The sequence below is a fragment of the Barbus barbus genome (assembly GCF_936440315.1).
Source record: "Barbus barbus genome assembly, chromosome: 26".
In the NCBI taxonomy this organism is placed as follows: domain Eukaryota; kingdom Metazoa; phylum Chordata; class Actinopteri; order Cypriniformes; family Cyprinidae; genus Barbus; species Barbus barbus.
The window spans coordinates 23,406,753-23,432,318 of NC_136754.1; the positions used below are offsets into that span (position 1 = coordinate 23,406,753).

The 25,566-nt window shown below is 41.5% G+C and overlaps 1 protein-coding gene across 1 annotated transcript; it reads right to left on the bottom strand.

The window, feature by feature from the left end:
* Positions 1-1,206: 1,206 nt before the first annotated feature.
* On the bottom strand, positions 1,207-24,366 carry LOC306846397 (claudin-15-like; the record flags this gene model as incomplete). The annotated part of the gene is made up of 5 exons (XM_079379761.1): positions 1,207-1,460; positions 1,608-1,721; positions 21,299-21,380; positions 21,515-21,679; positions 24,150-24,366. 5 exons carry the CDS (start codon positions 24,364-24,366, stop codon positions 1,379-1,381), a joined length of 660 nt encoding a protein of 219 aa, XP_079235887.1. The 3' UTR covers positions 1,207-1,378.
* Positions 24,367-25,566: the final 1,200 nt, after the last annotated feature.

Consider the following 25,566-nt stretch of genomic DNA (forward strand, 5'->3'; position numbering starts at 1 on the left):
TATGTTAAAATAGCAAGATTTTCTGCTATGTATACTACTTATTGCAAATAGTGGCAATTATCTGCACCTCAGTATTGTAGCACATTATAAAACAGTACGCAATAATAACGTACTGAGTGTAAATTATAATTTTAATTCAAATTTATTAAATGGATGCCACTTTATTGGGAAAATAAAGCCCTCCCTACACCTACCCTAACCCTACCCGATACTTTATTTTCAACTTTTTGATTATTTCCTTCCTTTTGATTATGCCTTTCTGATGCGATATGAGATTTGAAAAGGGAGAAAAAAATGTTTGGCAAAAGGTGGGCTCTAACTCGGGTCGATCGCGTCAAAAAGCATGCGTCTTACCATCTACGCCACTGAAACTGATGTTGAACTAACTTCTTTTTTTATTGTTGACTAATCCAATCACACGTTAGTGGGCGGAGTTAGTGTAAATAGCCTTTGCCAACAAGATGGGCTATTTGCACTTAGTGTAAATAGACACTCCGTAATAGGCAACTGCATTAATGCACGATAAAATAATTGTTGCGCTAATCAATTAATGCCTTAAATGCGACGATACCGCGTTAACTTGTCCAGCCCTAATATATATACATATATAGATTGCTCAAATTCACAAATATGATTATGATTCTAATTTAAAAGGTTTTAAACTAGGTGAGTAGTCATTTTGTACTCCTATAAAAATACTTATTTTTAAAGAGCCCTCTAACTCTAAATTGCAAAACTAGGTGCTTGAAATTATAAGAGGAGTAAAAATTGACTACGCTCTGGCTGGTCGAGTATCAGGTGCTATGCATAGTCAGTTAAGGTTTAAGAAACTTGTGGCCAGAAGTATGTTCATTAGATAAATGCTAACGTGTGGCTAATAAAACATCAGCAGTTGTCTATCCGTATGTGTTGTTCGTCTGGCTATTTAACAGCAGGTCCCATTCTGACAACTTGCTAATTTAATGTGACAACATGCCAACATGCTATGCTGCCATGTGTATTTGTTTTCCAGGGCAAAAATGGTGGAAATATTTTTTTGTAGCCAATGTGTAATGTATGTAGCCTACTTATAGAGAAATTTTAAAACCAAACCCACTGTGAGAAATATTCCCTGCTGTAAAAAGCTCACCCTAGTCTCACCCTTACAGAAAAACAAAAGTCTAAACACATTCACAACCACTATGGCAAAATAATTACATAAATTGAATTAGACAATGTATTTTATTCCAGAAGTTCAACATTCATGATAATTTAAGTAATTTTTACATTCATCATGAACAGAGTGTAGTCCTAAAAAAAGTAGAGAAAACATAATGGAGTAAAACAAACATCAACCTAACAACAGTTCAGCCTTGTTTATATGGGTGACCCTGGTATCTCAAACATAAGCTTTTGAAGTCTCTGTGTTAGATGGAGCTGCGGTATAGATTGTCTTCGGCTTACCACCTGGGTAGTATGCCCTGTTAAGATATAATACACAGAAAAAGAACATTATCAAAAGTTAAAAATACATAGACAGCCTGATTAGAAAAAATAAGGAGCTACATACATTGTAAAGGGTGTGAAATTAGGGGCAAATAGAGAAATATATTAAGTCTGAGGTTTACCCTTTTTCTTTTGCTTTAGAGACTCTTTGACAGGCACTGCACTGGAACGCACCACCCAGTATACACAGCGCTGCACCAGCCCAACCTATGTAGAGACCAGTACCGAGCTCAAATCTGTAAACAAAGGCAGAGAGTGAGGTGTATGTATCTAGTATATTGGCGACAAATTTGTACCCAGAAGTGAATTAAACCTCACAAAACACCTGTTTAGGGTCATCCAAGAACATCTTAATTTGTAAAAATTATAAATAAAAACAATTTCTCAATAAATTACTAACAGAGTTGCTATCTCAGATTTTTTGGGATTTTTTTATTTTTGTTGTCTGACGATTGAGTGGGAAGTCACTTTCCCCATTATTTTTCTTTATTGCGGCTCTACCCCTAGAAAAAGCATATCCAATCCTGCTCCTGCTGCAGAGTTTACCTCCAACCTGCTATAACATGCTTGCTTGGATGTTTCTAGTAATCCTGAAGACATTTATTAGCTGTGTTTAATAAAGGCTGGATTTAAACCAGTGGCGGCTGCTGGTCTTTCAAAGAGGGGAAGCTCATTTTCGGCCTACATCATAAAAATTGTCCATTTATTTATACGTAAATTCTGCCATTGTGTGCAGTTTGCTAGCTGGCTAGTTCACCGCCTGGCCTACTGTATGAATGAATGAATGAACAAACGATCTAAAAAAAAACATTAAACTCGACGGAGGAAATGTGGGAATTAGGTTAAACTGAAACAAGGAATGTGGTGTATAATTGTGTGAAACGTATAATGAAAATTGGCCAGCAATTTCGTCAAGCAAATATCAAGAAATAGGTTGCAGCAGTTTGTCTTTTGACTACACTTGCAAAGTCCACTATGGGACTGAGCTCGAATCAGTGTTGCCAGCTTCTTTCGATGGAAAGTAGCTAAAGCCAGTTTGAAAAGTCGCTAAATGTCGCCAGATGACGTCATGCGCGAATTAGCATATTAATTACGTCATCGCGTCACATTGCCTTTTACATTTGTTTGTCTCTCTGTGCTCATACTGTATTTTAATGCAGCCAAATTCTCAATAAAACTGTTCTCCTTTATATATTTTACTGTTTATGTTGTCAGTCAACGGGATAAATATGAAATAGTGACTGAAACACAGCCCTTTAAGAATACATAACCAGCTCTCCCTTCCAAGAAGTCTGCACAAAAATCCTAATTTATAATCGAGCCGTCGTCTGATGAAATCAATCAATACACACAAGATAAGACAAGACAATTCCTGTGCTGTGATTTCGGCTATATTTGCATGTAAAATTAGAGAAGCAACATAATATCTATTTGAACTGAACGCGCTGCTCCTCTCAGCCGCTCACTGAACAGAGAAAGAGGTGCGTGTGCGCGCTGACCTCGCGCCGTTGCGGCAGTTCCAGCGATCACAGAGACTCGCTAAGGTTTGTCAAAGAAGTCGCTAGATTTGTCGCTAGTCACTTTTGGGGAAAAAGGTCGCTAGGGTGGTCTGAAAAGTCACTAGGGTGGTCTGAAAAGTCGCTAAATTGGCAACACTGGCTCGAATGGCTTCAGCATCAGCGACTTCTTATAGGACACGATCGCTGTCAATCAAAAGGAGATGCAGTCTTTCGACAAACCCTCCAATCATCACGCGGAAGCCCGGAGTCCAGTCCCGCCCACTGCTCCATTCACCCCCAGAGACGCTGAGCGTCCAGGGGCGGGACATAATCACAGCATTTATCCAATGACCGTCTAGTTTTGAAGCACTGAAAAAAACTGTTCAAAGCAGCTCCATAGAAGTCAATGGACGCTGGGCTTCAACAGGCAAATACACTGATGCTACGGGACTATATGAGAAGGAAATCGAGTTACCTGCTATATGTAGCTGATTCTGAACGAACTCGTCTTCGAGATGAACGTGTTCTAACGCATTTTTAATCAATAAAATGTTAACACAATAGTACATGTTTGACCATTAATTTTTTGACATTATAGGGGAAGCTGAGCTTCCCTTGCAGTCTTAAAGAAATCGCCACTGATTTAAACTCTGCAGGACAATGGCCATCCAGGTGCAGGATTAGACACCCCTGCCCGAAAGAGTTGTAGTTAAATGAGGGTTCATCCAGGATCAGTAATAAGAGAAAACGTCTACATTTACTAAATGTAACCTCAGTTCCCTGGCATGTGGGAACGAGACATTGCATTAGAAGCTGGCAATATGGCGAAACACCTTTCTCCGAGGGAATACTGAAACCTGATTGAATAACACCATTGATATTGACCCTATATAAAGCAGCACTGAATGACATTGCCTTTGCTCAATCCAGGTGCTTCATATAAAGGAAGACACTGTGTTTAGTTAGCAGCCTCACTGATAATGAAGATGAAGAGTAAATTGGCAATGTAATCTATGGGACCTAGCTGTATCACAGGCTCAACAATGAATTCAGCGAGGCGGCAGCAGTTCCAGCTGTGACAAAAAAGCTTAGAGGACCTAGTTGAAGCACAAGATGAGAGGGAGGTGAATATCTGGCCACCACAGGTGTGGCGAGTATCAGCGCTTACAGTTTTTCCTCTGTGGATTTGACACTTTTCTCCAAACGTAATGTAAGTGCTCTCAAAACAATGAACGCAGCTACCTGAACACAAACTTATCTTAGCCAAACAGTTCAACCTTACTACAAAATGAAGCACTATTTTCTAGTAATGCGTTTATTGAAAGTATATAAACACCAAATCTATAGGTGTGCTTTCTATTGATTAAAAAACATATTCAGCTGTAGATGCACAAAAACACTAATGAAAATACATGTTTATTGCAAAGTTCTTCAACGGGGAATTTTGTTTTATATATGAAGAGTTTGGTTCCAAAACGCTATAAATCCATTTTGATTAATTTGAGTAAAAATGTGTTTTCTTTACCAAGAAAGTGGCAAGATGAAAACCGCTAATTTCTGTTTCACATAGCATCTTTAGTTTATAACATTAAAAATTCAAATCCAGATTTTGATTTTCAAAGATGTATTATAAAGACTGATTATTTTTTCCCCAAAATGCAATAAATCCATTTAATCAACATAAAAGTTATTTTTCATATTGAAACTGTTGATCCACATATGACAGCCTCTGTACTTGGTCAATAGTAAATTGTATACATGCACTGGACTAAAAATAGCCTACATTCAATGTCCCCATAATTAATTCAACAGGTTATCTTGTTAATGCTTTAAATTAATTACAACAATAAAATAAAATTTTATCATGAACAAGAACATGAACAATAATATCACATTAGCGACATTTCGACAGAACGACATTTCCCTTGCATTCAACTTCCAGTGCATTCATCTTTGTCATGTTATATTAATTTAGCTGACTAGTGCTATACGCTGTATATAACAAAAACATTAATGGCATTAATAAAAACACTTACACTGACAAGCTACGCGATATCGCGTTCATAATCATTCATCTGCGATTATGAACGCGGTATTGCGTCAGTGATCTAACTGCTCTATGTATATGCTGCTGCATCTGAAAGCACATGATGGGGATCACAGAACCGGCTTTACCGACGAGATGCGCATGACAATCACATGCGATTTATCGTGCAGCCCTAAATAGTTTTTTGATTGTTTGTTGATCACAAAGTAGATGGGGAAAACTAGGATGCTGGGTGTATTCAAAGCGCCACCATTACCGATACTGTCTACAGCAGGGTTCTCCAACCTTTTTTACACCGCGGATGAGGTCTTCCCAGACAGCAACATAGTTTTGGCCCAGATCCGGCCCACATCTGGCCCGTGTGAAATCCATGCGGGCCAGATCTGGGCCGACACTGCTTACTGTCTGGGTTTAAAACAGGTCTATTCATTTATACTGTTATCAGCACGTTGAAGTAGATTCGTCTCTTGTCGTCTCTGAGAGAATATGCGCTGTTAATGCAGCATTAGATAACTCACTTTCTGTATGACTGAAGTTAAGACGTTCACCGGCATAACTATTGCGCAAAGTTTGCGTGATATCCATTGGCTCGCCTTCATGATTTAAAACAGAAATATTTCCAGTATTCCGACGTAACCGCAAACCCCCATGCATACTGTATGTATCTTAAATGCAGGGAGACATGAAAGAGCAAACAAATCAGTACCCAGACAGCAGCATAGTTTTGGCCCAGATCCAACCCACATCTGGCCCGCATGGATTTCAGACAGGCCAGATTTGGGTTGGATCTGGGCCAAAACTATGTTGCTGTCTGGGACGAATCAACTGCGATCCGTTTAAGCCCTAATAGCCATGACAGATCAGAGCAATCTTTTATTTACTAATTTAACATGAAATCATCAAATTGATACTCCATATCAATTGCATAAAATGAGAATACAGAATAATTAGAACATCATTTATGCACAATAAATAACAGAGCGTCATATGTATACACATTTTCCCCAGAACTTTCTCGCAACCCGGTAGGAATTCTTCCACGACCCGGTGGTTGGGGACCTCTGGTCTACAGTGCGTGGAATGGTGCTCTGTAATTGGTTGAGCGGACTTATCGCATTCTGAAGAGAAGGCAGACTGGCGTTTGTCGCGTTTTGGAAAAAAAGGGAGAAAACATGACAGAATAACACTGCAGATATCGCATTTTGCATCAAATTAAAAATTGACTTTTCAATACCGAACAGATACAATACTTATTTTGGAGGAAACTCTTTTTTTAAAATGGCGTTTATCGCATTTTGGAACCAAACTCTTCATATATTGTGTACATCTAAACAAGATAGAAAATATACATCCAACATTGCTGTGGCGTCCCCGGGCAGCAGTTGGCGGTTTGGTGCCTTGCTCAAGGGTATTGATGGTGGAAGAAGGCACTGTACATTCACTCCCCCCACCTACAATCGCTGCCAGATCTTTACTACATACTTGCTGCACTAGTATCATAGGGGAAAAAAATTGTGAGAAGGTTGAATCCATGATTGACAAGCTCCTGTGTCAACATCTCCACGGGCCTCTTCCTTTGTGGCTGGTGTTGTTGTGCCAGACCAACAATGCATTTGTTCCCTTAAAAATAAACTTGATTGTCCATCTGAATGTTCTCAAACGTCAATTCTGAATATTTTTTGGACATTTACTTGGAAAGAACAGAAGTCGCCCAGGAGGACTACAAATCTGCATCAACAATCATACCACAATATTTATAAATAAGTGAAGTTTTGTACTGACAAAATATTTAAATCTGTTTTCCAGCTTCTATAAAGGATAGTCTATGATTTCCTACACTCTTAATATGGACGAACCCAGCGACTGGGTTGTTTAGACCCAGCGGTTGGGTTACTGCCCAGAAGGTTGGGTTAAACATTTAACCCAACTGTTGGTTGAAAACAACCCAGCATGTGTTCTGTCCAATATTTACCCAGCTCTGGGTTGTATTTAACCCAGAATTTTTAGAGTGTACATGGTCATTTTGGGTAACTCAGATTTCATTTAAAATTTGTCTGTACCTTCAACCTTTGCTTCCACCCTGCTCTCTCCTTCCTCCACGTCTTATCTGTCCATGTCTTTTTACAGTTTCCCCTTGCTCTTTCCACTACACCAGCACCCTCCTCTCCACTCATCTCTTTTCCCTCTCCTTCTCCTCTCCTCTCCATTCCAGTGCAACTAACAGCACTGCCTCCCTCTCTTCCCTGATTCTGCATTATACTTAATGCAATATTTTCACTTGTAAAAATCACATACTTGCATGCTTTCAGCCAGCAGTGAACTAGGGTACCCACTCCCAGTGTGGAGTGAGCTGTTAAAGAAAAGCACAGTGAGCAGTAAATGTTCTCCACTGATGCAAAAATATCCACTTTCACTAGCCCAAAAAAGGTTGCAAAACATTTCACCGTCACAGGGTGTGGTCTCCATTCTCCCTGCACCCCACACTCTTCCAAGGGGCCATTGCGTCCAGGAATTTGTGAGTTACTAGGACATGCAGGAGACCTGTGTACCAAGCATGAAGTGGTACATGCCAGAGCTGAAGCAGGTCCAGCTTACATGCCAACTGACATGCTGTCGAAGTCGCAGCCATCAGAATTTTCTTTAAAAACACTTCAAGGGAAGGGTTTTCCCACATTTGAACACCGCGAACAAGTTCACTATAGCCTGCAAATACTCAAGTGAGTGGTGTTTTTCCATGGAATAAGAACTGAAACTCATACCTAAGAAAGAAATGCATCTTAGTAACCTCAGCCTGGCATCTCAGGGAAGAATGAAGCCAGTTTCTGAGGGCCTGCTCTCTGATGGTGACTCAACTGGAGAATCTAGCCGACTGCATTCTCGCTCGGCAAGCAGGGGCAGACATTACAGGTTGAGCTTAATCATGATCTGGAGAAGCTCTTAATCGATAGTGCCAGGAAAGTCACTTGTGTCATTACATTGCATTGTGGGGTCCTCTGTAGGGCTACAACCCCAGTCCTTTGAGTCTGACGCCGCTGTTGACATGGCATCATTGTACTCCTCACTTGCCATTCCTAAGGAAACGAGGCCCTGGGTTTCTGAGGAGGGGCGAGAACTAGTTCCTAGTGGTGAACGATCCCAGAAGAGAGATTGGCTCAGGGGAGTGGAAGGGATGCGGGCACTGAGCTGGCATGAGATAGTCACTAGAATTAATTTCATATTGCAGTGCAGCTGTTTTTTTTTTTATCGTGGCTAGAAAGTGTCTGCATAGCAAAGTCCCTTTAAAGAACAGGTCATTGAAAAAAATATCTGTTTTTGAAAAAAATATCTGTTTTGCAGTTTGTAACGTAGCTATTCTTCAATGTAATCAATCTGCAAAGTTGTTAATCAAAAAAGTGCATGAAAAATGTCGATATTGTCCCTAAAAAAAAAGTCAACTCTGAACCGCCTTAACGAGTTATCATATTTTCGAATCTTCTGCCTGTTACCAATATACAGTTTTGTGTAAGATGGGTAAATTTCTTCTTTAAAATTGTCATTTGATTACATTACTGATTACTGCATTTAAAAATTACTTTCAAGTTACTTTCAAGTTTACTTTACTTTTCAAGTGATCAAACCTAAAAAATACACTGCAAAGAGAAACTCATAGTTCTTTCATTAATTTAATATTCACTGCAAAAATACATAAGTAGGCCTACTATTTGTATACCCTGATTCACTCCCAATATCAACAAAACTTTTATTTTTTTGGTTTTGTAAAATAAAGAAAACAAATAGGGTGCGCTTTCTGCATTCTCAGTCTCCATGAATATCTTCATGAAACGAGTCATTATGAATAATTTATTGCTATCGTGTGAATAATATGTAATCCATATAAAAGTAACTGTAGTCTGATTACGAGTAATTTAAAATGTAATTTACTCTAATTACAAGTACTTAATTTTTGGAATCTGATTACGCAATCCAGATTACATATAATCAGTTACTACCCAGCTCTGAATGTGATCATGCCCACGCACATCATGTGCTATAAGATAATCATCCATGCGAAACCAGGCTTGAGACACGTGAGCATGTAAAGGCTCACATCACCTCTGTAGAAAGATTCAAGTTCATCTCTGCTTCTTTTCATTTTTGGAAGATGTGCTGTGAGGAATAACTCATTACTTTATTGCATTACCAGGAAAAGTAATTAGATTACATTAAGGCATTATACCCAACTCTGCCGATATACATCACTAGGTAACACATTTGCATAATCCCTGCCTGCCTGCGAAATATGAACACCCTGACCTGCTCACAAACACTTCCGCTAGTTAGTGTGTTAGAAAATGCTGTGTTTTGCGCTGTAAAAGCAAGTTTGTTTTGTTTTCATTGCTGAAAGATGATGTGAAGAATTTTGTTGTGTGCTCGTCATTTTACCAAGGACTGCTTCTCTAATCTTGGAGAGTTCACGTATACTGTCGTTGTTCTAATTACTTTGTTTAATAACAAAGAATGTAGACATATTTTGGTTTACAAGCTGTATTGTTTCATCAGTTCAACGTATCCACCATTATTGTTTTGTTAAGTGTTTAAAGTTTAGCAGCTAAACTTTAGGTGCTGGCATGATTCGCTTGCATAAGTGTTAACCAAAATGTTTTTTTTGTGTGTGTCATTATTTTAAGAACGGATTGGAGCGCTATATTATTGTTTTATGTAAAGGCAGGCATCCTAATGGGCAACATGGGCTGCAGCCCAGGGCCCCGAACACTAAGGGGCCCCGAGACAATTCTCTTTTGCATTTTAAATAGGGTTGCCAACTGTTCCATGTAACTGTTCCGGCTTCAGTTTGTCCTGTATTTGAATGCATATGCTGTATGACCACTAGACCATACACATAACAAATTAATTATTATTTTTCCAAATCATTGTTTGAATTGCGAACGTAGCCGCTCCAGGAAGGCTTTAAGACCAAGCAGAATCCTCTGCCGCCTAGTTGTCATTATACATTTAATATTAGAGTCATCATTGACAATTAATATTAAATGTATGTTCTGAGAAAAGTCCATTGTTTTCTGACCTTAGATGCATTTAAACCTGTTGTAGGGGACTCCAACACAATATTAGGACACTTATAAAAAAAAGAAAATAAAAAAAAAACATATGACCTGCTCTTTAAAGCCTTCTACACACTGCAGGATTTTATCAATCCTATAAAATCATTGCAGATCTCACTGTGTGACATGGATCTAATTAACTTGTGTAAGACATGCATGTAGACTGTACGGTGATAACACCTATTGACTGGTATGCTACAATGCATGTTACTATAGAAGAATGAAGTGAAGTGACATACTGCCAAGTATGGTGACCCATACTCGGAATTCGTGCTCTGCATTTAACCCATCCAACGTGCACACACACAGCAGTGAACACACACCCAGAGCAGTGGGCAGCCATTTATGCTGCGGCGCCCGGGGAGCAGTTGGGGGTTCGGTGCCTTGCTCAAGGGCACCTCAGTCGTGGTATTGAGGGTGGAGAGAGCGCTGGACATTCACTCCCCCCACCTACAATCCCTGCCAGCCCGAGACTCGAACCTGCAACCTTTGGATTACGAGTCTCTAACCATTAGGCCACGACTTCCCCCTAAATAAACCACTAGCAACAAGTTGGTTTGGGAGTTGTAGTTTATATGTGTGCTGAAAAAAAAGTGGACGCGTCGAAAGAGGTTGGGATAAGCATTTTTATGTTTAGCACCATGTCGCATTGATTTCATGTTGCATTTTTATTAGCTGGTCAGTAAACTTGGGTCGTAGCAGCAAACAAACTGTGTGATGATCATGCAGAATTTCTTTGGTTGCAAGACCGTGACAACGGCTGTCTTTGAACCTCTCTCACTGTACGACATAGGACCACCGACTAGGAGCCACAATCACAGAAATTGCCAATCTTTAATCTGGGACAGTTGAAAATCGTCCAGTGTGTCTTGGGTTTAAGGCAAGTCATTTCACTCTGTGACCATCTTTGAAATGTCTCTCAGGCATGCAAGTGCAGCTCCTATCTTTTTGAATGGGGAAACATAAAATTCTCCAAAATTTGCAAGGGGATTTCCCCCCTCTGGTTTATGCATCCCTGCCTCTGCTGAGTTATTTTTATTTTATCCCCGGTGGATATAAACATCCCACGATCTCGCTCCGAGGTGCCGATCTAAATCAAACGACTGAAGCGTTTCGAATCATTTTGCGACTCAATAGTTTAACTGATTCGGAGTTTCAAAAAGCTCCGTTGATACTGTGTTCTTTGCTGGCTCTCTCTAAATAATTAATTCGATGCTGGAATAACCATGTAAATGAAATCATTACAATTAATAGGCCAAACTTACAATGTTTTTTAATAGATTGTGATCACGTTAAATACGGTTTCCGTCATATATATAATCTGTAAAATTCATGACATGACACCCATTATATGGTACTTGCCTAAAAAGACGGGTTTATGATGTGCGTTATTAACAGATTACACTAATATTAGGTTACTTAGGCTATAGCTGTACCCTTACCTTCCACCTATGGAGAGAGAAAAAAAGTTTTCAAAAGCATCCCCCCCTTTCCTTTTTTCACAAATCGCACCCTGCCTATTTCTATTATTTCCGTTATTGTCGTTATTGCATCAAGTCTCAAACGCTCGTCTCGAGACCCTCACATTCTACGCTGCACTTTTTTTCAAATAATTTTTTTTTTTTAAACCAGTGCTGCGTCTTGCATTTTTAGACGCAAAGATGCATTCTGTGTGAATGGCCCCCCCTTAACTGCACGTCTCAGAACGCTGACTGTTTCTATAGCAACAGGGACTTCTAACTGCAGCGATGAGATGACTTTACCAATTAGCGCTTGGCTCTTTTATTCAGAAGGCGGGGCTTCCTTCAACAGAACGGACATATTGCATTTTTCCCCGTTCAAAACTATAGGAGTGTCACATCTTGGGTATTCTATATTCTCTGCTGTGTAGGGACACTGCAGCAGGATGGAAGTTAAAGTGCTACCTATAACGAGGGCTATTCTGAGGCTGTTGATGGCTTAAGAATGGCTTCTGCATGGGTGTGGCCTAAGCAGAAGACACAGCTATCATAGCCATCCAGGAGCTTGATGGGTCCTGAACAGGCTGCCCAAGGCTTGGTTGCTTTTTCCATATATCCTTCCATTAGTTCTTGCCAGAATGTCGAAAGGGATCAGTGGAGAAGTACCTTTCACAATAGGCCATAGACTGTAAAAAAAGATGGACAACGCATCTCCGCTTCCTTCCATTATAGAAAAGTGAAGCCAATACATCTCAGTACGGCTGCTGCCATCGTGAGTAAATTATGTCATTTGGAGCCCGAGTCTGCGCAGTAGAGATTCGTTTGGAGCCAGAGTCTGCGCAGTAGAGTCGTGAGGGGGAGTCGCGGTATCAAACTCCCGCAGACCCAATTAACCATAACGACACGCCCCATTTTTATAGCATCAAATTATTAGCTAAAATCAAACTTACCACAAAAACTAACAATTGAACATATATCAGCGTGATAACAACTACCTTAAATGACCAAAATCATATTTTGGAAAATTGTATTGAAAGTGTAATTAATTTTTTTGATATGACTCAGGTCCCATTCGTTTACATGGAGAGGGCAGGGTTTATGACCTGTACTGCAGCCAGCCACCAGGGGGCGCTCAAAGAGCCCGCAGCTTCACTTTCCAGTACAAGTGAAACACAGGCCTCTTGCATATGTTCTCTTGAAGGAGGAAGATTCTGAGACAATGTTGTTCAGCACTGCTTTATATAGGGAACAAACCGACCCCTATTTTGCACGTTTGAATGCCATTTGCAATTTGCCAGTGTAATGGCAAATGGCGTTGCAATGACATTATTCAATCAGGCTTCAGTATTCTTTCAGACAAAGGTGTTTCAGCTTTTGACACAATATCGGTGTAGCTCGTTTGTGTGGATAACATGATTGTCGAGAAGATGCTGTGCTCTGCGCTGTGAATTCAGTTTATTTTCACTTCCAAAGTATGATGCTGTGAAGAATCAGTGGTTAAAATTAATCTTTAATACGATACGACAGCAGTAAAATCACAACCTTTTGCTGTGTTCCTGTCATTTAACTGACAACTGCCTCTCCAATCTCCATGAGTTTAACATAGCATTCGTAAACTGGTTGTCTTTGAAAGATGGTTTAGTGCACAGTTTGTTTGGACCAGCTTGCTCCTTGCATATTCACAACCTGTAAATATTATTAATAATTTGTTGCTTTAATGTTCTGTCGAGTGTGCATAATATGTAGTTTTGTGTGTTGTGTATACACTCAGTGCAGCTGTAAAGGATGGGGCAATATATTGGTTTACAAACGTCTCTGTTACGTATGTAACCTTCGCAGGCATGTGCAGAGGGGGGTGCAGTTGGTGCTTGAGCACTTGATGCCCAAAGTGCCCTTTTGTCAAGGCAATTTATTTATTTATTTATTTTGTAATTAAACGCCCTTTTGTGAAGGCCTGCCCAATCTAACTATTAGTAAAAATTAATTAATTTAATTTACGGCTAAACTATTATTATCCACACGATGACCTTTCACCTGACGATCTCATCCGGGACGATCCCTCACGTTCAGACACCTTTAGGACGCCTTTAATAACGTCCGCGGCTGCTGTAAGTGGAGTTCTCAGCGGGGCGGTGTGCTTGTAAACTTATATTATTGAATTATTATTATTTTACGAGAACGGCGTGAAGAGATCATGCACAGCTGTTGTTTATATTGCTGTGTGTAGCCTGTGGTTAGCTGCAGCAAGGGGCTACAATATTTTTGTTCAATGTTTTCCTAATGGCAATTTTATGACTGGTTTATAAAGGCTATTACAAACACCCTTTTCCCATTTTTATCACAGAATAATTCAGGAAATACATTTTATAGTTTCTATACTAAATGATATGTCAATCAGTACTGCATTTTTCATATAGTTTATTTATTACCTGAAGATAACTTGAAAAACACACATAAACCATATATTTTCGCAATCGTGTGTTTATTGTCTTCAAGTTTCATCAGTAAAAACCTTTCTGCTTTTTATTCAGCTCAGCTACAGTGATATGGTGTGAGTTTGTCCATATTAGGGATTTCCTGCACATCAACAGTTTCTGCACGAGAGCGCCCTCTGGATTCGAGTATGAATGAATGATTTTCTTATACTTATCAATCTTGTTTTTATAATCATTATCTTTCAAAAAAATTAATAAATTCAGAACAGGATTAGAACAGAATTATATTTTAAATAAGACAGGAATATTTTTTTCAACAACAGTATAGTGTTTACAACAGCAAAACAATAATAATAATAATAATATAATTCCAGAGTAATTAAGAGGTGCAAAAAATGTCTTTTAACATTTCAAATTAAAATGTTATTTTCTGTTCTGTGTTTCTTTTTCTAACCTGCGTCATGGCATTTGCTGCTGTATGAATACAGAAGCATCCATTTCGATACACATATCAGCAAGGAGCACAGCCCTATTAAAAGCTGTGTTCCATGTGCCCCTTTTATTCTTTGAGCACCTGTCTCTGCACGGCCCTGAACCCTCCTCGTTCCCTGAAGGAGGGAACAGAGACGTCACGTCGGTGACCGACGAATTGGGATCTCGCCAGAGAGACCAATCCACTTTGAATGTAACTAAACAAGTCAATGGATATTGGCATGCAGTTGACATTGACATTGACATGCCTTCAGCATGCAGTGCACTGCATTAATTCATGTTTTCGCTGAGGAGCCGAGCCGATGACACGGCAGCTCAGCTGTGGTACAGCGACTGTGGCGACAGGATGTGACATCTTCGTTCCCTCCTTCAGGGAACGAGGGTTACATACGTAACCGAGACTTTCCCTTTCAGTCGGTCACTCCGAGTCACGTCAGTGACGAATAATTAGGATCCCTACCAAAGTGCCACTGGAGCTGCCCGCTCCAGTGCCTTGTGTAGGCCCCCTGGTCCTTCCTATAAGGCAGATGACAGGACCGAGCTCTACACTGAGAAGGTCAACTACTGCTGTTCCTCGAGCAATCCAAATAGTGGTACTTGGATAACACTGGGAAAGTGTGCCCTTCCACCTGTAAGAGGCACACTGCGGAGTCACCTCCTCCCAGAGGGGGTTAAGTGACATTTACTCATGTGAAGTAACCCCGTAGGGCCCTATTGCACATGGAAGTCTCTGAGACGGCTCAGGCTGCATCATTTAGAGACGGCAGAATGCGATCTGCCAGGGAAACACGGCCCTAGTAAGTGTACCATGGAAATACATATATGGGATCCCAACAGGGTCACTCATATGGGGACTAGCCTCACACCAGATTTCAAGAATTCATTGGCTGAAAGGTCTGGCGCCGGAGGCTCCGCCACGTCTAGCCACCGGAGTGCTGGAGGACTCGAAAGAGCTTGCCCGGTCAGGGAACTCTCTGGAGAATTTAGGTGTTAAGGACGCTGCAAGCCGACTCTGAACTGGGTCTCTCAGTGCCACTACCCGTTGGAGGTGAGAACACAGTAGGAAACCTGCTAGTGAGGCACCACGAGCCAGCACCCAGGATGATGCGACACCCCTAGTGGAATGAGCACGCAGCCTGAGTGGGCAGGGCACACCTTGTGATTCATAGGCCGAGGTGATGGCATCCACTATCCAGTGGGCCATACTCTGCTTGGAGACAGCCTACCCCTTCCGCTGTCCTCCATAACAGACAAAGAGCTGTTCTGAGGTCCTAAAGCTCTGAGTTCTATCCACGTACTGTTGCAGTGAGCATACAGGACAAATCAAAGCTTGGGCTGGGTCTGCCTCCTCCAGGGGCAGCACTTGCAGGTTCACCACCTGGTCCACAAGGGAGTGGTAGTAACCCGTAGCCGGGCCGGGGTCTCAGTGTTGAACTGGAGTCAGCCGGCCCAAACTCAAAGGCACGATTTGTTGACCGAAAATGCCTGCAGGTCCCCCACCCTCTTGATCGAGGCCAATGCAATCAGGAGTAGGGTTTTCATAGAAAGAAACTTCAACTCGACTGACTGCAAAGGCTCAAAGGGGGCAGTTTGAAGGGCTCTTAGCACCAATGCCAAATCCCAAGAGGGTAGGGAGGGAGGCCAAGGAGTATTTAAACAAATAGCAGCAACGTAAACCTTAAGGGTGGAGGGGACAGCCTACACTCCAACCCTTGCTGCAGGAAGGAATTCATGCCTCTGATCGAATATCTCCGGGGGTCCTCATGTTGAGAGGAATACCATTCGACAAACAGGTTCCACTTCAGAGCGTAGGCCTGTCTAGTGGACGGTGCTCATGCTGAAGCGACAGTGAGTGCTACCTCCTGGGGTAGGTCACCTAGAACCTCCGCGTCCCATCCAGGGACCACACCCACAACCAGAGGGTACCCCGTCTCTGAGAATGCAGATCCTTCCTCAGAGGAATCGGCCAGGGAGGGGCTGTTGCGAGGAGCATGGGTTCCTGGGAACCAGGTCCTGTTGGGCCAATCCTCGTCCAATAATCCTCGTTCTCCCTGATCTTGCACAGTGTCTGCTCTAGTAGGCTTACTGGGGGAAACACATATTTGTGCAGGCCCCACCTGTGTGCCAGTGCATCCGTGCCGAGCGTTGCCTCGGTTAGGGAGTAGAACCACTGGCAGTGGGTGGTTCATGGAGATGCAAACAGGTCCACCTGAGCAACTCCGAACCGTCTCCAAATCAGCTGAACCACCTGGGGATGGAGTCTCCACTCCCCTGGAAGTGCTGCTCAAGACAGCTCATCGGCTGCCTGATTGGACTCCAGAGGAGCAAACCAGTCTTGGGGACAGATGCACTCGAAAATGCATTTCTGCGTCAACATTTTGAACGGCAGCTTGTGAAGCGCATGGTTCAACACTTGCAGATCCTAGATTGGTTGTAACCCACCGCTTTTCTTGGGCACAATGAATTAAGGGCCGTAAAACCCCGACCTAATGTCGTCTAGAGGGACCGGCTCTATCGCATCCTTCGCCAGCAGGACTGCAATTTCCGCCCACAATACAGGGGCATCGACGGCCTTGACTGAAGTGAACCAGATGCCTGAATTTGGGGGGACACGGGCGAACTGAATCGTGTAGCCGAGTTTGATGGTCCGCAGGAGCCACCGGGATGGACTGGGAAGTGCTAGCCAGGCTCCGAGGGACCGTGTCAGCGGTCTCACGCACAGCTGCGTCTGCACAGCTTTCAAAGTATACTCGACTGCAGATGAGTGCAACGGACGAGCTCGACACATGCGCAGTACCACCTACTTGACTTGTGCTGTCTCAACATTCTCCTCGCGCATGTGCTGTTGTATGTGCACTGTCCGCGCGGTCTCAAAAAATTGCCTGCACATGACGGTGTGCGTGGTTGTCCGCGAACCCTATTGATGACGAAAATTACGTAATGCAGACGCGGACAGGCGAAGTATACATTGGGCTTAACACTCACCTGATTCCTCTTCATGCGGGAGGAAACGCAGGAACCCCGGCTTGAGGCTTGTGACAGCCCGGCCTGTGACAACATGAAGCAGGGACTTGAGTGTTACAGCTCTTGCCTGGTTCCCCGAATGGGCAGGAAGGGTGTTCTTGGGCAACCCACTGCTGCCCACTGGCGAGAGGGGAGGAGGGAAGTGAACCCTGGATGCACAGTTCACAACTCTCCTCCTCTTGAGACCCAGAGACTGAGGAAACTGCTCTTTTATTGAAGTTGTGGGTACCAAAACAAAAACGAAACAAAAGATTCTCCACCCGGCCCTCCTCCGGGGGAGGGAGTGGTGCAATCACCATCTCCTGATGAGCAGTCTCCTCCATCTTTGGGTCACCCTTCTCAGGACCTATTGCGCTTGCCGCCAGGTTTGGCGGGGGCTTGGACGGGTGTCCTGCCTGAAACTGGCTCCACGATTTCCTGGAGGAAGGCTGCTGCGTGGGAGCGGGGGCGGCTGCAGGGGGGCGCCCATGGCAACGAGCAGGCTGAGGGGCTGCAGCTGGGGTGGAAGCAGTAGGTTTCCTCTGGCGCATGATGTGTTTGATCGCCTCAGTCTGCTTCTGTGTTGCCGAAAACTGCTGGGCAAAGCTTTCGACAGCGTCGCCGAAGAGGCCAGTCTGCGACACGGGAGCATTCAGCAACTTTACCTTCTCATGCTCCTTCATGTCGGCTAGACACAGCCAGAGATGGCGCTCCTGGACCACTAGTGTGGACATCGCACGACCCAAAGACTGTGCGGTCACCTTCATCGCTCGAAGCGAGAGGTCTGTCGCAGCAATCAGTTCTTGTAGAACCGGCAGGTCATGACCACCCTCATGCAGGTCTTTCAGGGCTTTGGCCTGGTGGACCTGCAGTTACACCATAGCATAGAAGGCAGAAGCCGCCTCCCCGCAAGCTCTATAAGCAATGTCAGTTAGACCTGACGAATACTTGCAGGCCTGTGAGGGGAGACGGCTGTTGGACACAGTTACATGGCCCCAGACCGCTTCACCGATGGGATGCCCGTGTACCCCAAAGCAGCCCCACCATCGAAGGTGGTGAGGGCGGAGGAACTACAACATTTGTTTTGGACAGTAAAAGGTGCCTTCCACGATCTTGTAAGCTCCTCATGCACTTCCGGGAAGAATGGCACCAGAGGGGGACGCTGAGAACTAGTGCGAGACCCCCACCGAGAAACAATTCATCCAGCCTCAAAGGATCGGGATGTGGTGGAGGATTCCACACAAGCCCGACATTCTCAGTGGCCCGGGAAAGCATAGTCTTCGTCTCTGGGTCTGGCTCAGACAACGCTACCACACCCAAAGGGGACAACGCAGCCGGGTCGTCATCCCCAGAGAGAGAGAGGGTTCGCCTTCCGATGCAACAATCGACATCTAGTCGTCAGAGGGGGCAACGAAGGAAACATGTGGTGCACTGTGTCCAGCAGAGGGCCCAGCGTGTTCCGTCAGCAGCTCTACCGGCTTCGGAGTGCTTGAGGGGTGAGGAACTGCACTTGAGGAAACCCTCACCGTGATCCTCAAATCACCTCTGACTCCTCCGGACGCAGCGCCGCCCCAGGTGCCGGAACGAACCCTGGATCTCAGCAAAGGTAGAGGGACTCAGCCATGTTTGACATAGCGGAGTCTTTTATGCAACTCCCCACAAGAACATGCACCATCCACGAAAGCTTCCTCAGCATGCTGAATGCCCAGACACATGAGGCAGCGATCGTGACCGTCCTGAGGAGCCAGGAAATGACCACATCCAGAAACGCTCAGGTGATAAGACATCTTTAAAAACACGCTATCACCCGTGTTGCTCTTTTAGTGCTGAAGCACGCAGGGGAATTGGCCACCACACACTCCTGGTGTGGCTGTCTATACGGAGAACGATCTTTCCTTTTTTTGCCGTGAGACAGTGACCACCACTGCTAACTGCTGTAACGGCCACACTCGCTCGCTTTCTCAGTCACTCACAGGACAGGAGAGCAGTAGTGATACACCACCACTCGGCTCTGAAGCGAAAAAAGATGAATTAATGCGGTTCACCTGCTGCCTCTTATACCCGCACTGCGGGGTGTGGCAGCCAGATGTGAAATACCGTATGCCAATGTCCATTGGCTCATTTAGTTACACTCGAAGTGGATTGATCTCTCTGGTGAGATCCCAATTCGTTGGTCACCAACGTGACTCGGAGTGACCGACTGGAAGGGAACTGCAGTGCTTTGCCAGTACTCTATGTCTGTGTTAGGCTAAAACATATACCATTATTGTTTGGGTCTTAACTTTCAAGCTGTTGGTCCGTTTTGGTAACATAAGTGTAAAACAACTTTTTTCCCTCTGATTCTTTAATTTTAGAACAGAGTGGAGCACTATCTTTATTATAATAAGATGTATTATTGATAAGCCGTATTCCAGTACGGGTTAAGGACGTTCCGTTTCCAACATGTGCTGTACGCACTAGACCAATCACAAGAGAGTGGGTCATCTGACCAATCAGAGCAGAGTAGCCTCATTCAAAGAAGGGTTTTGGAATGACTCGATGAATCTTTGAATGACTCGTTTGAGAGTTGATGAGAAATAACATAAAATTAAATGCATATTATAAGAAAATTAAAGGTTTTTTATTTTTTTTACCTTTCATGCATGGAAACCTGTTGTTGTGGACTCCCAAAACCAAATAATGAACCTTTCAAATAGTATAATGGGGCACTTTAATCCTTGAAGATATTAATTTGGGATGTACACTCAGGATATTGGGGTCCTCAGAGATCCCAGACAATAAAATGTGATTTTGTAACAAAATAATAATAATAATAATAATAATTATTATTATTATTATTATTTATTATTATTTTTTTATATATTAGTCAGTTTATTACACTTTTTTTACTCTACATTTGTTTGCAGTTTTGGGGAAATTTATGTCATGTTTTCGTGACTGTTCTCTTCATGCCATGGTTTAGTGTGAGATTTTTGCAAATCTGTTGGAAAATACAGTTTTACAGGTTCATTTGACAAATTACATATTTCTCTTTGTGTGTGTGAATTGTGGATGTTTTAAAGTGTTGCTTCTCCATTTCAGTCTGTGTGTTCTGCATTGTCTAATTTTTAGGATCAAATTTACCCCTTTTCTAAACGAGGTCTCCAGAGACCCAGAAAATCCTGAATCTGACTTTTTTACCTCACACTAACATAAAACACTAACATAAAACAATGTATTTTTTGTTTGTGTATTTGTATTGTTTTGTATTGTAGATCTAGAAAGTGTTGGCAATGGTACAGAAGGGTTAACCCTTCACAATTAGTTTTTTTTGTGACTCTCTGGGACAGTTCACAAAAATCTAAATTCAGTAATTATTTGCTCATTGGTGTTGACTTATTACTTTCTTCTTTTTTTGGAACACACACACACACACACACACACAGTCTGGTCAGCTATCCTTGTAGGGACGTAGGCGTAATGGTTTTTATACTGTACAAACTGTATATTCAACATATCTTGATTTCTCCAGAATTACTGTTATTAATAATGAATTCTTTAGTATCTACCCACCACACCCTGCTATACCCATTTGACACCCCTCTCTGGGATAACGTTTATAAATGTAGAAAGTTTTCTGTAAGTTTTAAGACTAGAATATGGGTTAGGGTTAGGTTACAGAATTATAATTAGCGGTAGCCTATAGCCTATATGACAACAGCAGAAGTCTGTGGAATATGCCTGTTTAGATAAGTGAAAGTGTGTGCATTTGAGTATGTGTGAATGTGGGACATCTTACTTGACACCACCATAAAATGGGTCACTGAATTCTGCAACAACCCGCGCAGCATACCAAGATATGGCCACCATAGTGCAAAGACCTATGGGGAATAAAAATATTTATCTCAGTATCTGTATCTTTATATAGATGCTAAATAAAACGGGGAAACATGTAGACAATTAAACAATAGAAACTGTTTAAGTTCATATACACACACACTGTAATTCTGCTTACCTGCAGAGATGAAGATAATGCCACCAATGACCATAGTCTTGCCTTTTGACTCATCTGTTTTTGACCCAATCTTAATGCACTTCAGCCCCATGGTAGATAAAATAATACCGACCAGCCCCAGGATCAGGGCAATGATCGTTAATGCTCGACATGCCTGAATATGAACTAAAAACAAGAAGGACAAAAAACAAAACTGAGTTTAGTTTTTGCTTTTTCTGGATCGATTAAAATGAGGGTGCGCATGTAACTTTGTTGGGGTGTACAGGTTTAATGTTACAATATAATACTTACTTTCATTGTATCAACAACAGTTTTTTTTTTTTCAGCAGATAAATAAAAAGTTTAATTACCCCAGTATCTGCATATCAGAGATTATTTATCATAAATCATTATAGTAGCCTTTGTAATGACTGGCATTAATTGTCTATGGTTCATATTAGTGATGGGTGCTTTCAAAATACTGCTAATTGAACAATATAATATGCTTATAAATGTTTGTTTCAAATCAGTGCTTTAGAGCAGTGGTTCCTTTTTTTCATACGTACACATATGGTAATCTGATCAATCTACGACGAAACCGGCGAGAGCCAATGAGCGTTTGATGTCGCTGTTGTTGTAACTTGTTGTAAAACTGTTGTAAAACTGCTTAATGTCAAATTTCTAGATTGTTACTATAGCTACAGAGAAAAGAGATACATATTGCCAATGGTTTGAATTTGGATCTGTTCCTCACAAATCATCACATACCGAGGATAATAATCCTTATATATATATATATATATATATATATATATATATATAAAATAATAATAATACTAAAAATATATATGATCACTTTATTTAATGTTTGTGCATGACAGCATATTAATAAAATTGTGTGCCCCATGGTAAACCAAATTAATATTACATGATAATGATTAAATGATCTCTCTCTCTCTCTCGCTCTCTCTCTCTCTCTCTCTCTCTCTCTCTCTCTCTCTCTCTTCATGTAAAGATTCTAAGATTATTTGTACTGAGAATAGTAATATATAATCAAATTATAATTAAGTGCAGTTTAATGCAGTTGTCTAATTTACTTATTTGCTTTATTTTGAAATGATAACGTTGACAGCAAGCAGTGTTGGCCCAGATCCAGCCCACATGGATTTCACGCAGGCCAGATGTGGGCCGGATCTGGGCCAACACTATGTTGCTGTTTTGACTTGCTATTTCAAAGATTAAATTTAAACAATACTACACTTAATAAAAATTTCTGTGATCATTTTATCATATTTTATTTATCTTGTTTTTCATGGGTCTCATAATATGCTGTCAGGTCACTGCCTGATCTGGCCCACATGATCACCGGACTGGTTTGGGCCACACTCCTCCCACCAACAATCGGCCCTCATATTGTTTGCCATGATCCACGCCATGCCATCATTGCCATACATGGCCTAGCTCTAGCTGAATGGGTACATGCCATTGCCGACAGGAGGCCAGCAGTGCCAGCTTGAGGCCACATTTGGGCCAAGTCCATTTGCTATATGAGTTCTGACTGTATCATTGCACACCGTGTTTTACTGTTGTTTGCCAGCGCTGTTTTTATCTGGCTTTAAACTAGTTTATATTTGACTGATGTCGACTGATACCAGTTTATACCAGTCATATGTGGTCTTTGCTGAATTCAAGCGCTTCTCACTGGATCTCACAGTTTAGTGGTTGCGTGATCGGTGAGTAAAAACATCTGCTCTAGTCAGATCGCTCTGCGCTGCGCTACTGTTTGAACCGAGCGGATATGGTCCGTGTGGTGGGGTTCAAATGAGTAGCGCTGTATTGTTCCGCTTTTCCCACATAAACATTACATTGAATGTTTATCGAACTTATTTTATCGAGCAAAATTATATCACTATAATTATAGTTAATAGTTTTATCACCCAGCCATACCTCAAAGTATTGCTCCCGCACCCCCGCTGTGAACTCTGGCGCAGTGGTTCTGATTGGGAACCACTGCTTTAGAGTGTGCATAAAAAGGACATGATTACAGCTAACAAGACATTTTTTGTTACGTGATATACTGTTTCAACATGTTTTACATTTTTTATAGAGTGCATTGATGTGGGCATTGATGTGGTGAACCATTGAATTAGTGTCTAATATTGTTTAAAGTGATCTTGGGTTAGTTTTATAATTTAGGTTAATTTTTAATGATACATAATGACAAACCTTTCATCCAAAAGTTCTTAAAATAACTTTTTTTTTTCTTAGTGTGAAAAATCTAAAGAACTTTAAATATAAAGAACCTAGAATGGAAAGGTTTTTCATGGAACCATAGATGCCAATAAAGAACCTTTATATTTAAGAGTAGAAAGAAAAACATTTTGCAAAGCAATTGGTTCAATTTATTTAGAGTTCGGAAAAGCTCCATTTCTCCCATCACTGGTTGATATAATTTAAGAAAAGCCAGTAATTCTCAAAACATGAAATCAAGAGAAATAAGTGGTGTAGGCAGTTCTCCATATTGTTACAATGCAAAATAGCTGCCAGAGATTGAGATCATGGTGAATGAGTTTTACCAAGTTCCACGTCCAAGTATAGTTCTTCATAAATACAATAATATAATAATAACCAAATTTTATTTTAATTTGCTTCCTACCTGGCAAAGCCAACATGGATTGAAAATCTTGGCAGTTGGCCTTTCCAGAACTGTCCTCGCCACAAGCATGCCACAAGTTCTCATAAAGGCGGTTCGAAACGATCACTGTGCCTTGCAAGCTAGATATCTTCCAGTAGTCATTAGCCACAGCAAGGCCAGTAACAACCCAGCCCACCAAACACATGAAGAATCCAGTCACTTCTAATGCTGTTGACATTTTTACATCCAACTTCTCATACAAAATGAGTGAAAATACAAGAAATACAAAATGTTATATGCTAAAATAATGTGCTAGAAACCACACTGTCCCTGCTCCTGATACCTGAGTTTGAATTGTTTTTCCGTTGAGCAGCAGGACTTCAACCTTTGCAGAGGGTCATAAAGCCATCGCCGCACCCAAGAACTCACTCAGGTTATGACGATGCTGTTGATGATGGGCGTGATCGTCTAGTGAAGCACATTTACTCTGATAACACCATTACCATGTTTGGTTATTATATGATTGGTTTCTGAGAGTCTCTTTCAGTGATTATATTGAAACTAATTTAATATTGCATTGAAAATAGAACTCAAAAAACCTGAGAGTATGATTGGCTGTCTCACTAAATCAACCATTCATGCATTTATTTTCCAAACTGCTTGTCCATGGGAAACCTTGTGCTTGTACCAATGTCTTGGGCCATAGGGAAACACACTGGATGTATGGTTAGTCTATTGCAGGGATAACACACTAACAGCTTTACACACTCAGTCACCAAATTAGTGGACAATTATTGAAAGGTGCACTGACTAACAGCACAAATGTACCAATTTGTGTTTAATATAAATCTGTAAATGTTTTTTTCAGATAAATCTCAAATGAGTGTAATACTGGTGTCAACAGTATTGTATTACATTATTATTGTGGATTATAATTGCATTATCATTGATTAAAAAAAGTGATTAAAGTTCACAAGAGAAAATGAAATGTCCTTGCCAATGACTCATGAAACTGAGAGAACACTTAATGGATGGGATAGCTATATAATCCCATCAAATAGATACCACATCAGTCCAGATAATATAGGCAATATTGAAAAATATTGTCTTATGGACTGCATTACAGATGGTTTTACTAACACACAATAAAGCACGCTATAAATTGTTTTATTCTTTGGTTTCACTGTGACCTGGTTTCAACAGATATGACTTTATGGCTTGCCAGTTAATGGTTGATTAACATCATCAGAGCTCAAAGTCCGAACTCCCTCAATAAGCAGATGACTTCAGAGTCTCTCTCTCTTTCATTCCCTACCCATCTTTTCACTCTCAAACTTAATATCTATTGAAAGATAACAGTTTCATTTTTTGTTTTGTCATATAAACTTTTCATCTTATGTTAGTATACTCTTGAAGTATTATTACTTCATATTAGCCA